Here is a 17,056-nt window from a genome sequence, read left to right on the forward strand (position 1 = left end):
GCAGGCTTCTCCAGCACGGTCAACCACCAGAAATGGAGCAATGAAGTGCACAAATAGGTACCTGCAGCCCCAGAATCACCAAAAATGGAATTCTGTGAACTCTCATGGGTTCAGATCAAATAGGATGAACGAAAATGCCTTCTGATCACCAGTGTCAATATCAACCTAAAAATCAGTATGCCTCCTTATTGCATAATATTGGAAAGCAGCACTGAAACAGGGGCACAGAATTCAGATTTCAAAGTGCACCAGGAGTGGTTTGATTCTATTACACATTGGAATTTAATGTTGGCAAGTGCAAGGTGGTCCACTTTGGTAGGAATAATGGTAGGAAGGATTATCACTTACGTGGCGAAAAACTGCAGCAGGCGACGGTGCAGAGGGACCTCGGGGTCCTTGTGCACGAGTCGCAAAAACCCAGCTTGCAGGTGATCAGGAAGGCGAATGGGATGCTGGCCTTCATAGCGAGGGGGATTGAATGTAAAAGTAGGGAGGTCTTGCTGCGGCTGTATAGGGCATTGGTGAGGCCACAGCTGGAGTACTGTGTGCAGTTTTGGGCACTGTACTTATGCAAGGATATTTTGGCCTTGGAGGGAGTGCAGGGGAGGTTTACTAGGCTGATGCCGGAGTTGAGAGGGTTGAGCTATGAGGAGAGGCTGAATAAACTAGGCTTGTACTCGTTAGAGTTTAGAAGAATGAGGGGAGATCTCATTGAGACGTATAAGATGATGAATGGGATGGATAGGATAGAGGTGGAGAGACTCTTCCCGCTCAGAAAGGACAGTAGGACTAGGGGGCACAGCCTCAAGATAAAGGGGGGGCGGTTTAGAACGGAGTTGAGGATGAACTTCTTCACTCAAAGGGTGGTGAATCTCTGGAATTCTCTGCCCGTTGAAGTGGTGGAGGCTACCTCGCTAAATATTTTTAAGACGCGGGTTGATGGGTTTTTGATAAGAGAGGGGATTAAGGGTTATGGGGAGAGGGCGGGAATGTGGAACTGAGCCACAACAGATCAGCCATGATCTTATTGAATGGCGGGGCAGGCTCGAAGGGCTAAATGGCCTACTCCTGCTCCTATTTCTTATGTTCTTATGTTGAGCTGGTTGAGTAATAAAGGATGTAACTGTCTAATTAACCCTGCATCAGGTGGTTAGAGCATCAAGGCAAAAACCTGTCTGGTTGCATCCTCATCAATTGTACTGGTCACAGTATACAATTTTGCAACTGCAATGTCAGACCGCATGTCATAGATACTCAGCACTGGGTTTCTAGATATTCCGTTAGTCTGTTCCATTTAACAGAATGGCCACACTGCATAATTAAGGGTGTCGTTTGTGAAAACCAGATTTTGTCTTTGCAAGATCTGTATAGGCATTTTTGCCTCTGATAGCATTAGTCATACTAGCCACCACATAGCCCCTGCAAAGACAAAATTGTCTTCAATGAGGATATCTTGCATTTCTACATCTACTTCAATGCTAAGTGTCAATGGACATGCTAAAAACATGAACAGCCATACCTCAATTTCAAACTGTTGTGGCACAGGGTGAGACCATTTGGCCTGCTGTGTCTGTACCAACTCTCTGAATAAGCAATTCAGCTGGTGCCATTCCTCCACCTTCTCCCCAGTGATACTACATAGTCTTCCTATTCCGATAAGAGTAATTCCCATTTGCATGCCTTGCAGGGAGTGTATTCAGGCCCACTTTTGCTTTTTTTTTTAACCAATTCTGTTGTATATATGCCCTCTCATTCTCAATCTTTTCATGAGTGGGAAAAGCTTCTCCCCAACTACTCTACTCAGAGCCCACATTATTTTGAAGAGCTCGATCAAATCTCCTCTTAGCCTATCTTTGCCAAGGAGAACAGTAAGAAATTCTCCAATCCACCTTCATTACTGAAGTTACTTGTCCCTCCAATACCTTCAATCTCTTTCTTAAAATGCAGCGTCTACAACAAGAACAAAGAACAAAGAACAAAGAACGAAGAAAATTAAGCACAGGAACAGGCCCTTCAGCCCTCGAAGCCTGCACCAACCATGTCGCCCGATTGAACTAAAACCCCCTACCCCTACAGGTACCATATCCCTCCATTCTCATCCTATTCATGTATTTGTCAAGACGCCCCTTAAAAGTCACTATCGTATCTGCTTCCACAACCTCCCCTGGCACAGAGTTCAGGCACCCAAGTGTAAAAAACTTGATTTGTACATCTCCTTTAAACCTTTCCCCTTAAACCTATGTCCCCTAGGTAATTGACTCTTCCACCCTGGGAAAAAGTTTTTTGCTATCCATTCTGTTCATGCTTCTCACAATCTTATAGACTTCTATCAGGTCGCCCCTCAACCTCTGTCGTTCCAGTGAGAACAAACCAAGTATCTCCAACCTCTCCGCATAGCTAATAACCCTCCACACCAGGCAACATCCTGGTAAATCTTTTCTGTACCCTCTCCAAAGCCTCCACATCCTTTTGGTAGTTGTGGCTACCAGAATTGAACACTGTATTCCAAGTGTGGCCTAACATGACTTGCCAATTTTTAAACTCAACGTCCCAGCTGATGAAGGCAAGCGTGCCATATGCCTTTTTGACTACCTTCTCCATCTGTGTTGCCACTTTCAGTGGCCAGTGTACCGGTATACCCAGATCCCCTCTTCCTACCTTAAGGGTTCTGCCATTTGCTGTATATTTCCTATCTTTATTAGACCTTCCAAAATTCATTACCTCACATTTGTTCAGAGTAAACTCTATCTACCATCTCTCCACCCAAGTCTCCAACCAATCTATATCCTGCTGAATCGTCTGATGGTCCTCATCACTACCCGCAAATCCTCCAACTTTGTGTCGTCTGTAAACTTATTAATCAAACTAGTTACATTTTCCTCCAAGGCATTTATATATATTACAAATAGCAACAATCCCGGCATTGATCCCTGAGAAACGCCACTTGTCACAGCCCTCCATTCAGAAACATACCCTTCCACTGTTACCCTCTGTCTTCTATGACCGCGCCAGTTCTGTATCCACCTTGCCAGCTCACCTCTGATCCCATGCGACATCACCTTCTGCACCAGTCTGCCATGAGACCTTATCAAAGGCCTTACTGAAGTTCATGTAGACAACATCCACTGCCCTACCCTTATTAATGACCTGCATCACTTCCTCGAAAACCTTGATCAAGTTAGTGAGACATGATCTCCCCTTCACAAAACCATGTTGCCTCTCGCTAATACATCCACTTATTTCCAACTGGGAGTAAAGCCTGTCTTGAAGAATGCTCTCCAATTATTTCCCTACCGCTGATATAAGGCTCACCAGCTTGTAATTACCTGGATTATTCTTGCTACCCTTCTTAAACAAAGGAACAACATGTTATTCTCCAATCCTCTGGTACCTATCCTGTAGCCAGTGAGGGTTTCTCTCAAGGCCCCAGCAATTTCCTCCCTTCCCTCTCTCCATATTCTGGGGCATATCCCATCAGGCCCTGGGGGCTTGTCTACCTTAATGTTTCTCAAGAACTCCAATACCACCTCCTTTTTGAGCTCAACATGACTCAAACTATCTACACACCCTTGCCCAGACTCATCATCCACCAAGTCCTTCTCTTTGGTGAATATTGTTGCAACTGGTTGCAAAACTGGAGCTGAGGCTGAACGAGCATCTTGTGTAAGTTCAGTATTGTCTCCTTGCTCTTATATACTATTAATAAAGAATAGATACCATATGCTTTATTAACTGTGCTTTCAACCCGAGCTGCCAACTTTAATAATTTATGCACAACTCACTCTACTCTGCACCACCTTTAGAATTTTTTTTAATGTTTTCTCTCCATGTTCTTCTGACCAAAATGAATTTGGTCATTTCACATTTCTTCACACTGAGCTTCATCTGCCAACTCGTCTATCTCCTTTTGAAGGCCAACACCATCTTCCTCACAGTTCACAATGTTTCTAAGTTTTAGATCATTACCAAATATTGAAATTGTGTTCTGTATGCCTGTAGGTTATTAACATCCAATCAATCCAGACAATATACAAGTTTGGACTGGAAAGTGAAGAGTAACATTTACGCCAGTGGTAGGCAAATCCATCTCCAACAAGAGAGAATCCAACCATCAGCCCCTGACATTCAATGGCATTACTATGTTGAATCTCCTACAGTCAAAATGCTGGGGGTTACCACTGACCAGAAACTCAACTGGACTAGCCATATAAATTCTATGGCTCCAAGAACAAATCAGAGGCTAGGAATCCTGCAGCAAATAACTTATCTCCTGATTTAAGAACATAAGAAATAGGAGCAGGAGTAGGCCATCTAGCCCTTCGAGCCTGCCCCGCCATTCAGTAAGATCATGGCTGATCTGTCGTGGCTCAGTTCCACATTCCCGCCCTCTCCCCATAACCCTTAATCCCCTCTCTTATCAAAAACCCATCAACCCACGTCTTAAAAATATTTAGCGAGGTAGCCTCCACCACTTCAACGGGCAGAGAATTCCAGAGATTCACCACCCTTTGAGTGAAGAAGTTCCTCCTCAACTCCGTTCTAAACCGCCCCCCCTTTATCTTGAGGCTGTGCCTCCTAGTCCTACTGTCCTTTGAGCAGGAAGAGTCTCTCCACCTCTATCCTATCCATCCCATTCATCATCTTATACGTCTCAATGAGATCTCCCCTCATTCTTCTAAACTCTAACGAGTAAAGCCTAGTTTATTCAGCCTCTCCTCATAGCTCAACCCCCTCAACTCTGGTATCAGCCTAGTAAACCTCCTCTGCACTCCCTCCAAGGCCAAAATATCCTTGCATAAGTGCGGCGACCAAAACTGCACACAGTACTCTAGATGCGGCCTCACCAATGCCCTATACAGCTGCAGTAAGACCTCCCTACTTTTATATTCAATCCCCCTCGCTATGAAGGCCAGCATCCCATTAGCCTTCCTGACCACTTGCTGCACCTGCAGGCTGGGTTTTTGCGACTCATGCATAAGGACCCCGAGGTGTCTCTGCACCGTCGCCTGCTGCAGTTTTTCGCCACGTAAGTAATAGTCCTTCCTACCATTATTCCTAGATTTCTCAAAGGCTGTTCGCGATCTACAAGAACAAAGTCAGGAATGTGATAGAATACTCTCCACTTGCTTGTATGAGTGCAGCTCCATCAACACTCAAGAAGCCTGACACCATCCAGGTTAAAGCACCTCTTTGACAGGCACTCTTTCAACAGTCACTCCCTCCACCAATGTTGCACAGTGATGGCAGTGTGTACAACATACATGACAAGAACTCACCAAGGCTCCTTAGACAGCACCTTCCAAACCCATAACCACTACCATGTGAAAGAACAAGAGCTGCACACATAGGGGAATACATATGGGAATTGAAGTTTTCCTCCAAGCCATTCACTATCCTAACCTGGGAATATACTGTCATTCCTTCACTTCCTCAGGGTCAAAATCCTGACCCCCCCCAAAAAGCACTGCAGATTACCAATACCACATGGACAGCGGTTCAAGTAGGCAGTTCACTATCATTTCTCAAGGGCAACTAGCGATAGTCAATACTGACATAGCCAGCAACATCCACATCCCATGAACTAAAAAAAGTGTATAGATTAGAAAAGCAACATTGAGCATGCAGAACTCCACTATAAACCTTTCTCCAGCATAAAAACATTCAATAACTACTCCTCTGTTTCCTGTCAAAGCCAATTCTTGCATTCACGATGCCACTTTCCCAATTGTCCCACAAGCTATATGATCGTAATGTAGTTGAACTTTACATTCAGTATGGGGAAGAGAAGAGTGAGTCTAAGACAAATATTTCAAACTTAAATAAGGGTAACGAGGGCATACAAGTACACCTAGATAAAGTGCACTGTGAAATTAGGTTGAGGGATAGATGGGTCAATAGATTCAGTAGTGCAAATATCTATGAATATATGAAATAGGAGTCGATCATTCAATCAAGTCTGCTTTACTATTCAATAAGATCTGTTTTTGTTGAGTTTCGCATTCCCCATTTACTCTGTTAACCTGTTATTTCTTTTCCCAAGAAGGAAATACCTACTTCCACTTTAAAAATATTCAGTGATTCCGCTTCTACTGTCTTATGAGGCTGAGAGTTTCAAAGTCATACAACTCTGAGGGGAAAAATTCTTCTCAACTTTGTCCTATAAAGACAACCCTTAATTTTTCAAGTAGTATGCCTAGTTTTGGACTCAAGATAAACCATCCTTCTAACTTCCAACTGAATTGCAAAAGGCTAGTACATAGGTACAGCAAGTAATTATGAAAACTAACAATGTTACTGTTCATTGCAAAGGAAATTGAACACACAAGTAGGAAAGTTATGCTTCCATTATGCAGGGCATTGCTGAGGCCACATCAAGAATACTGTATGTAATATTAGTCTCCTTATTTAAGGAAGCAGTTCAGAGAAGATTTACTCGAATAGCTGGAACGAGAGATGCTTGTATCTATTGTTAGTACCATTTAGGACCTAATATATTTCAGTCAAGTCCCCTTCACTCTGCTGAACTTTATTAGAAGCAAGCCCAAACTTTCCAACCTCTCCTCATAAGACAACCTGCTCTTTCCAAGTATCAATAAAGAAAAGCATATAAATTGCACAAGGATGGCTGTAGGTCAGAAGATTGGATGGAATATAAACAGCAGCAAAGAACAATTAAAAATTGATAAGGAAGGAAAAAATAGACAACATGAGAAAGCTAGCTGGAAATAAAAAGACAGGTAATAACAGTTTCTATACATATTTTTTAAAAAGTTAACAAAGCGAGTGTCAATCCTATAGAAATTGAGTCTGGGCAACTAATAATGGAAAATAAGGAGATCAGATGAATTGAACGGGTATTTTGCATCAGATTTCACTATAGAGGAAGCAAATAACAGCCCAGAAATGGCTGTAAATCAGGAAATGGAAGGGAGAGAGGAATCCAAGAAAGTTACAATCACCAGGGAATCGCTACTAAGCAAATTGTTGGACCTGCAGACTGACAAACACTCAGGTCCGGATGAACACCACCCTAAGACCTTGACAGAAGTGGATAGTGAGATACTTGAGGCATTGGTTTTAATTTTCTAAAATTCCCCAGGTTCAGGGAAGAATCCTTCAGATTTGAAAATTTAACTCCTTTATTCAATAAGGGATGATAGAAAGCAGGAAACTATAGACCAGTTAACTTGACTTCTGTCATGGACAAAATGTTCGAAACTATTATTAAAACGTTACAGCAGGGAACTGGGAATAAAATAAGCCAACAGGCAAGAGTCAACATTGTTATGTGAGATGGAAATTATGTTTAACCAATTTATTGGAGTTCTTTGAAGATGTAACATGCTGCAGTAAAGGGGATTCAGTAGTTGTACTATCTTTAAACTTGCAGAAGACATGATAAGGTCCCATATCAAAGACTACTGTGGAAGAAAGAGTTTATGATGTGGGGAAGAACAGCTGGCTAACAGAATAGACATAAATTGGCCATTTGCTGGTTGGAAGATGTAATAAATGTAATAAGCAGAGGGATCAGTGCTTTTGGTGTACACATTAGGTGTAAAGATTCACATTCTAATCAGTAATCTCTAAACTGTCTGTGCTTTATATGCTCTGTCTGAGGCCAGAACTCTCCATTCACCTGACGAAGAGGGAAACCTCAAAAGCTTGTGCGTTTACTATCAAATAAATCGGTTGGACTAAAACCTGGTGTTGTCAGACTTTTTACTGTGTTTACCCCAGCCCAATCCACATCATGTACAGTATTGGTGCCCTTTTTTAAGCAAGGCTGCAAATGTATTGAAAGCTGTTCAGAGAAGGTTTACAAGACTAATATCTGGAATGGGAGGTGCTTGTATCTGTTGGCGGTTAAAAGAGTAAAAAGTGATTTGATTGAAACTTAGAAGAGCCTGAGGCATATTGACAGGGTAGATGTGGAAAAGATGTTTCTTCTTGTACAAAGGATGTTTCCTCTTGTGGAAGAATCAAGAATTAAGGGTCACTGGATTAAAAATAAGTGGTCGCCCATTTAAGACAGCGATGAGAGGAAAGCTTTTCTCTCAGAAGTTCATGTGTCTTAAAGTTTTAAGTTTATTAATGTCACTTACATTAACACTGCAATGAAGTTACTATGAAAATTCTCGAGTTGCCACACTCTGGTGCCTGTTCATGTACACAGAGAGAAATTAGCATGGTCAATTTACCTAACCTGCATGTCTTTCAGACTGTGGGAGGAAACACATGTAGACATGGGGAGAACATGCAGACTCCGCACAGACAGTGACCTGAGCCAGGAATCAAACCCAAATCCCTGGTGCTGTAAGGCAGCAGTGCTAACCACTATGCCACCCCTTGGAACTCCCTACCTGAAGAGTCAGTGGAAGGGCATCCTTGAATATTTTTAAGGCAGATATAAACAGACTCCTGATAAGTGAGGGAGTGAAAGGCTGTCGGAGATAGATGTGAGTTGAGGTTACGACCATATCAGCCATAATCTTATTGAATGGTGGAGCAGGCTGAAGGGGCCAAGCGGCCTACTCCTGTGCTTAAATGTATGTGTTTGTTTACCTTAAACTTATTCACTAACCTAATGAAGTTACAATACACAGCTAACTTAGTAAACATCGGCAGAAAAACATTAAGAGTATAATGTTCTCATGACCAAGAAAATCATAAGAATTAGGAGGCGGCAACTTAGCCTCTTGAGCCTACTCCGCCATTTAATATGATCATGGCTGATCTCATCTTGGCCTCAATTCCAACATCCAGTTGAGTCGCAGGCAACAGGCAGGTCAAGGGAGAGGCTCTATAAACATATCTACCCTCAACCTTGACAAAATAAGTTCTTTTGTTTTCAAGCATTTTCACTCAAAAGTATCAAGCAGATGATCTTACTCATGATGTTTCAACTCTCAGAAACCAAAGTTCAGTCAATTTGGTTCACTTCACATAACATGAAGAGGAAGTTAAAGAAACCCAGTAGCTAGGAAAGGAAAAATGCCCAGTGTTTTGTCTTAAGTAAGCATCTTACTGTTTTGTGAACTTTTATGATTGATAGGTATTTGTGACAAACTAACAACTGAGTTCAACTTCACTTATTTCATGCCCAAAAGCTATTCTACACCTATCAAGTTTTTGGTGGATGTGAGAAATCCTATAATGATACAATATTGTTGCCTTTTCAACAGCAATTTTGCTCACCTGCTATCCCTTTGAGCTGCTCCTCCCTCTGTAACGGTCTTGACAAAAATTCCTAATTTTTCTAATCCTGCATCTGCTCCAACTCCCATTCCTATAATACTGATGCCAAGACCATCCTCATCTGCAGAGCGAAAGAGTAAAGAATTAATTCAGCATTGGGATGAGGTCAAATAATACACTGAAAACATGAACCAATGCTGTAACACTGTAGTATATTAGATACATGTTATTTTTAACCATGATACAGAGTAGGGCAAATAATAATTAGAGAACACAACAACCAGGCAAAATTATACTGGTGTATATATTTCGTTTTAAACATATCCAGCATAGAAAGTGGCTAGAAACAAAAACTATTTACATTTATAAAGCACCTTTAATACACAAAATCATCCGGGGAGTAATCAAAGAAAAATGCATGCGGAGTTAAAGGAGGTGATGACATTAGGAGTTGTGACCAAAATCTTCTTCATAGATGTGGGTTGCAAAGAGATTTTTACTTTAAAAGCACGACTGGAAATGGTCTTCAAGAACCGAGGGTCAACAAGACTTAATAAAGGCAGGTGATTGGGGAGTGAGGACAAAAACAGTTATTTTCCAAGGATAGGAATAGTATCATTAAAGAAGGGAGCCATTTACAAAGTCAGCTCGGATGTGAGGTAGTAGAAAATGTTGGGTAGTCCGCTCTTTAGTATGAATAGGGCTAAAGGGGAAGGAGGAAAGGAGTTTCATGAACAAGACATGTTTGAAAAGGAAATGGGGGGATACTGGAGAGAAAATAAAGTAAGGTTTGAGATCGAACTTAGGGTGCAGGAGCAGGAAAACAACCAGACTAATGTGATGATCTGAATCCTGTTTCAAGAATAGTGGGTGGTTCAGACAGAGGACAGTGAGACCTGACGATAGCATAGAATCCCTACTGTGCAAAAGAGGCTATTCAGCCCACCGAGTCTGAACCAAACCTCCGAAACAGCACCCTAACTAGACCCAGTCCTCTGCCCTAATCACATAACCGTGTGCATTGTCATGGAAAATGCACCTAATCTGCACATCTTTAGACACTGAGGGGCAGTTTACCATGGCCATTTCCCCCATACTTGCACAACCTTGGACACTTGACATAAACCAGGCATGTCTGTTGATAGGCTGAAAACCTGTTTGTCAGACATATTTAAACCTGCATTCTATGACATGACAGGACTAAATTGGAGCCTGTACCAGAGGGAAATATGAACTTTTCCGGTGTCAAGAGCATCAATGGTGAGATAAGAGAACGATTAAACTGACCAACTGCTGAAATATCATGGTGAATGGAGGCATGGAGATGGGGCAAGTTAAATTTAGAAAATACAATTGTGAATTACTTTGGAGGGTGTTATTCAAATAATGGATAGTGTTTGAAATACAGTAAAGCAGGAGTTCCCAAACTATGGATGTCAGATGTACAAAACTATAGAGTGGTGATGCAGGGGACTCTAATTATCTAAATATCGATTGAGATAATGTTAGAGCAAAGAGCGAGGAGGTGGAGGATTAATGAAACGTGTTCAGGAAGGTTTTTGTGGTCAGTATGTTCTCAACCCAACTGAAAAGGAGGCATCGCTGGATCTGGTGCTGGAAAGTAAGGGATTTAAATAGAGTAAAATAAAATTGGAAACTGGCAGGAAAAGCTGGAATAGAACAGAGGATGATTTTTAAGGAAAAGTTCAGCTACAGGCTCGATGGGGAAAGTAAAGGAGCCAAAAACAGAGCTCCTTGGATGACAAGGACGATCGAGATGATGATCAAAACTGAAAACGAGTGTATATGGTGCATGTCAGATGAACTTAGAGAACCAGGTAAAATACACTATGTTGACAGGTGAAGAAAAAAATAAGACCAGCAAGGAAAATGTGAGAATGGAATAGCAGATGACTTAAAAGGAAACATAAAAAATCTTTCAGCATCTAAGGCTAGGATACTTACTGGGCATAGAACATAGAACATAACAGCGCAGAACAGGCCCTTCGGCCCACGATGTTGCGCCGACCAGTTTTTTTAAAAAAAAACACTGACCCACAAATCTAAACCAATCCCTTTTCGTCCATAAACCTATCCATAGATCTCTTAAACGCCCCCAAACTAGGCGCATTTACAACCGCAGCAGGCAGGGCATTCCAATCCCTCACCACCCTCTGGGTAAAGAACCTACCCCTGACATCCGTCCTATAACTACCACCCCTTAATTTAAAGCCATGCCCCCTCGTGCTAGCATTCTCCATCCGAGGAAAAAGGCTATCACTATCCATCCTATCTAAACCTCTAATCATCTTATATGTTTCAATAAGATCCCCTCTTAGCAGGTTTTCCTGTCACGCTCATCCCAAAACTGGAAAACCCCACATAAGGTCAACAGACCTTTGCATGGTCAGAACTCGCCCGCTACTATTCCCAAGGCAGGCAGGATGGGAAAATTCCCCACCAACTTTATATGGTGTTTATTAAGTAAGAGGAATCTCACAAAATCAGTCAGAATGAAAACAATGGATCCTGAGATAATTGAACAAGAGGAGTTACTGGAAAGGCTGACTATGTTTTGGCCAGATAAGTCATTTGGTCTGGCTGGCAGTTTGCTAAAGAAAGTGGGGATGAAGATATCAGAAGTGCTCAAGACCAGTTATTTTAACATTTTAACAGTGATGGATAATTTTCATAGAGTCCTGCAGTGCAGGAAGCCACCATTTGGCCCATCAAGTCTGCACCAACCACAATCCCACCCAAGCTTTATCTCCATTACCCCATGCATTTACTAAAGCTACTCCCCCTAACACTAAGGGGCAATTTAGCATGGCCAATCAACCTAAACCAGCACATCTTTAGACCGTAGGAGGAAACTGAAGCACCCGGAGGAAACCGAAGCACCTGTGTAAACTTCACACAGATAATGACACAAGCTGGGAATTGAACCCGGGTCCCTGGCATTATGAGGCAGCAGTGCTAACACTGTGCCACCCACCATAATGTTTTGGAATCCATAATCGGGGGAGAAAAAAAATCACAATCACTTGGCCAGTTTTGAGTTAATTAACGAGTCAACATGGATTTGTAAATACGCAAATTATAATAATTAAAAGTTACTAAATACCAAATTGCTGTTTTGGTTCTGCTGATGTCCATTCATTTTCAAATGTTGAAATGGGGTCACACTGGAAAATAGTTTTGGAAGCAATGACTTAGGCAATGCATTTTTTAAAAATTTGTTCTTGGAATGTGAGCATCATTTCCAGAATAGCATTTATTGCCAATGCCCAATAGCCCTCTGGAAGATGGCATGAGCCACCTTAAGAACATAAGAAATAGGAGCAGGAGTAGGCCATCTAGCCCTTCGAGCCTGCCCCGCCATTCAATAAGATCATGGCTGATCTGTCGTGGCTCAGTTCCACATTCCTGCCCTCTCCCCATAACCCTTAATCCCCTCGCCTATCAAAAACCCATCAACCCGCGTCTTAAAAATATTTAGCGAGGTAGCCTCCACCACTTCAACGGGCACAGAATTCCAGAGATTCACCACCCTTTGAGTGAAGAAGTTCTTCCTCAACTCCGTTCTAAACCACCCCCCCTTTATCTTGAGGCTGTGCCCCCTAGTCCTGCTGTCCTTTGAGCAGGAAGAGTCTCTCTACCTCTATCCTATCCATCCCATTCATCATCTTATATGTCTCAATGAGATCTCCCCTCATTCTTCTAAACTCTAACGAGTACAATCCTAGTTTATTCAGCCTCCCCTCATAGCTCAACCCCTTCAACTCCGGCATCAGCCTAGTAAACCTCCTCTGCACTCCCTCCAAGGCCAAAATATCCTTGCGTAAGTACGGCACCCAACTTGAATCGCTGCAATCCATTTGATTTTGATACACCCACAGAGCTGTTCGGAAGGGAGTTGCAGGATTTTGACCCAGTGACAGTGAAGAAATGACAATAGTTCCAGTTCACAATGGCATGTGAAATGGAGGTCACTAACAGAGAGTGGTGTTTCCATTCATTTATTGTCCTATTCTTCTAGATGCTAGAATTTGCAGGCTTGGTAGGTGATTTTGAAACTTTTGGTATCAAGCTTCTCGAGCTTTTGTAGCTGCACTCAAGTATAGAGTATTCCATCATACTCTTAACTTGTGCCTTATGGATAGTGGACAGACTTTTTGGGGAGATGATGGCATAGTGAAATTATCATTGGACTAGTAGCCCAGAGGATCAGATGTATGCTCCAAGAACATGGGTTCAAATCTCATGATAGCAGTTGGTGGAATTTGAATTCAATTAATAAATCTGGAATGTACAAAACTAGACTTAGTAATGATGACCATTAAACCATCATCGATTGTTGTAAATATCAATCTGGTATACAAATGTCCTTTCAGGAAGAAAATCTGCCATTGTTCCCCAATCTCTCCTACTTGTGACTTCAAACTCACAGCAGTGTGGTTAATTCTTAATTGTCCTTTAAAATGTACAGTTCAAGGACAATTCTGGATGAGCAACAAATGCTGCCTTTGCCAGCGATGCCATCACTGGAGAAACTGGAGAATCAGAGAGTGAGTTACCAGTTGCCAAACTCCCAGCCTCTCTGCTAACTTCCAGTATGTTAGGGCTATTTCCAAAACTTGAGGAATTTTGGCAAATCATAGTGACCACACCCACTGTCTCTGCAGCTATCTGTTTTAGCATCCTAAGGTATAGACCATCATTTCTCCAATTATCTGTTTCTCCTGATATTAATTACTTATAGTTTCCACATTCTTTTAAACCCCTGGGTTACCTATTTCTGGTGTGTCTTCTGTGAACACAAGACACAAAATATTTATTCGCTGCGTGCATTTCCTCACCCCCCCATCATAATTTCTCGTGTCTACCTCTGAAGGTCCAACATTTCCTTTAGCTACTCTCTTTCATATATTTATAGAAGCCCTTATAACCTGGACTGGTTTACTCTCATTCCATCAACTTTGGTGACTCTTTGTTTCTAAAACACACAACCTCAGACTTGTCGTTGTTCTTTGCAACATTATAAGCCTCTTCTTTTAATCTAATACAATCTCTACCTCCAACTCCCTGATTGAGCCTCAGATGGGTCTTTTCACTCAGTTTTTGCTTTTCAATGAATATATTTTTGTTGAAGATGTTGAATTATCTTTTTAAATGTTTACCACAGTTACTTGATTCTGATATCTTTTAATGTGTTCATACAATCAATCTTAGCCAGTTCTCCCTCATATATGAGATTGGTTTTTGTTTAAGGCTCTTATTTGTGTTTGGAATGTGTCATTTTCAAACTTAACATGGAATTCAATGGTATTTTGATCACAATTTCCTGGTGGATTTTTTAAACTGACATTCCTAAGTAACCATGCGTCGTTGCTCAATACTAATATGTAAGATAGCTTTATCCCTAGTCAGTTCTACAATGTATTGTTTCACGAAACTGTCACAAAAACTTTTCATGAGCTCATCTTCTGGACTACCTTTGCCATTTCGACTGCCTAAGATTAAAGGACCGAATCCCCCTTGCATTATGGGACATTATACAAGTCCCGTAATGGCTGCTAAATCTTGCGAGTGACCAAAAAGGGGAGTTGCGCTGGCGAGATTTCAATTAAGTGGATCAGGATTAGATATGGCAGGAGATAAATATATTTGATAAAGGAAAAGAACAACATGAAAGAGACTCAGAGGAGATCTGCAATGTCCATCACCAAGACTAACTGAACCACAATCTGTAATCTCACAGCCCAGCATATCCTTCACTCAACATTTATCATCAAGAAAGGCAACCAATTCTGGATCGATGTGGAGTGTAGAGTGATGTGGAGATGCCGGTGTTGGACCGGGGTAAAACAGAAAGAAACCCCACAACACCAGTTTAAAGTCCAAACAGGTTTATTTGTAGCAAAAGCCGCAAGCTTTTGGGGCTTGCGGCTTTTGCTACAAATAAACCTGCTTGGACTTTAAACTGGTGTTGTGGGGTTTCTTTCTGAGTATAGAGTGCACATTAGGAGCAGCACGAGGGATGCCTAAAAATAAGATGCTAATCTGGTGAAGCTCTGATACAGGACTACACATGCAAAACAGTGGAAGCAGCAAATTATAGCTAAAACTAAGGGATTCAATCACAAGTCTTCAGTCCTTCCAGATCAAGCCTTGAGTGGTGGTGAACAATTAATATGAGGCTTCAAAAACATCTCATCTTGAAACACGAGAGCCTTGAATATCAGTACAAAAGACAACGCTGAAGCGCTTATGACCAATTCAGCTAAAAGCATCAAGTAAATGATCCATTTCGTCTAACCCTTGAGGTCAAGAAGGAAGTCCACCATTGGACAATTGATTCATGTCACCCAATATCAATAAATGAACAAAAACAATGGATGCTGCAAAGGCTTTGGGGATAGACAGCGGATATGACCAGGTATGTCCTCTCCAGAAAAAGTAGGACAAATCCAATCCAGCCAATTACTACTCTCAATCATCAGCAAATTAATGGAAGGGGGTGTTGACATTGATGTCAAGCAATTACCTGTTCAGTAATGTTTTGTTTGTAGGGCTGCAACTTCTGATCACATTATAGCCTTTGTCCAAGCATGGACAAAAGAACAGAATTTCATTAATGAAGTGAAAGCAACTGCCCATGATATCGAAGCAGCATCTGATTTGGTATGGTGTCAAGGGACTCACACAAAATTGAAGTCAACGGGAATCGGGTCAGCGAGGCAGGGGAGACATTCTTCACTGGCTGAAGTTGTACCTAGCACAAAGGAAGATGGTTGTGCTTGTAGGATGCCAATCACCTCAGTTGAGATATTGTTGCAAGGGTTCTTCAGGACAGTGCCCTAGGCTCAGTCATGTTCAGCTATTTCGTTAATGATATTCCTGCAAGGTCAGAACTCCCCAACGTCTGGTCACCATCTATCAGGCACAAGTCAGGACAGTGGTGGGAGACTCTCCACTTGCCACAATGTACTTACAGAAAGTAGGGAAGGGGATTGTGAAATAATTGGATAGAAGGCGGAGTTAGTGGTTTTGGTGGGTTTAAGAGTGAATAAATCTGCAAGGCCCATATGAGATGTATTCTAGGCTGCTGAGAGAAGGAAGAGAGGAGATTGCAGGGACTTTGACACTAATTTTGAAATCCTCATCAGCCACAGGAAAGGTGCAGAAGATTGAGGACAGCTAATACTGTACCATTATTCAAGAAGGGAAGTAGGGGAAGAAAAACAGGAAATTACAGACCAATAAATCTAAGATCGGGGTGGGGAAATATTGGAAAAAATTCTGAAGGGCAGAATTAATCTCCAGTTGGAGAGACAAGGGTTAATTAAGGATAGTCAACATGACTTTGGTCAGGGCAGGATCATGTCTTAACAAATTTAATTGTTTTTTTTGACAAGGTGACTAGGGGGGAAATTCTCCCAAAAAATTCTAAGCATCAAATTCACATTGGTTTTTTCAGTGGCAGTTTAGAGAAGTATCTATCACACTTTGTGCACTAGCTTCAGGGGACAGGGCCTATTCCCGCTGGAGCTGAGCAGGCCACTATGCATGCGCTGTTCTGTCAGTGCCATGATCGGACCATGCACAGCAGTCCCACACTGCTGGTCCCCCGATTCTAGGCCATCCATGAGACCATGCAATACTAGCTACACCCACCCCCGCCCCAACTGCCGGCTTCCCAACCATTCCCCCAACCCACTTGCCACTCCTCAGCCTGCCCCAATCACTGGCCTCTTTCCTTTCCTCCATCGATCCCGATGGCAGAGAGGTGGCAGCTGGACACCCAAACCCCACTGTTTACCCTTAGGGCCCCGCCTCCATCAGGCCCCACCCCTAG

At 42.1% G+C, this 17,056-nt stretch overlaps 1 protein-coding gene across 6 annotated transcripts in view; it reads right to left on the reverse strand.

The window, feature by feature from the left end:
* Positions 1-17,056, reverse strand: part of ppp1r9a (protein phosphatase 1, regulatory subunit 9A) — a 321,619-nt gene that overhangs the window by 180,248 nt on the left and 124,315 nt on the right. For all 6 annotated transcript variants that reach the window (XR_013889014.1, XM_080207861.1, XM_080207856.1 and 3 more), the window contains exon 3: positions 9,199-9,319. Coding sequence is in view for 5 of the 6 variants with exons in the window: in XM_080207861.1 (XP_080063987.1) it covers positions 9,199-9,319 (121 nt within the window). In the remaining variant the exon portion in view is untranslated. The remainder of the gene's footprint in view (positions 1-9,198; positions 9,320-17,056) is intronic.

This window comes from Carcharhinus amblyrhynchos, chromosome 2, assembly GCF_965287045.1.
Source record: "Carcharhinus amblyrhynchos chromosome 2, sCarAmb.v2.hapA, whole genome shotgun sequence".
NCBI lineage: Eukaryota > Metazoa > Chordata > Chondrichthyes > Carcharhiniformes > Carcharhinidae > Carcharhinus > Carcharhinus amblyrhynchos.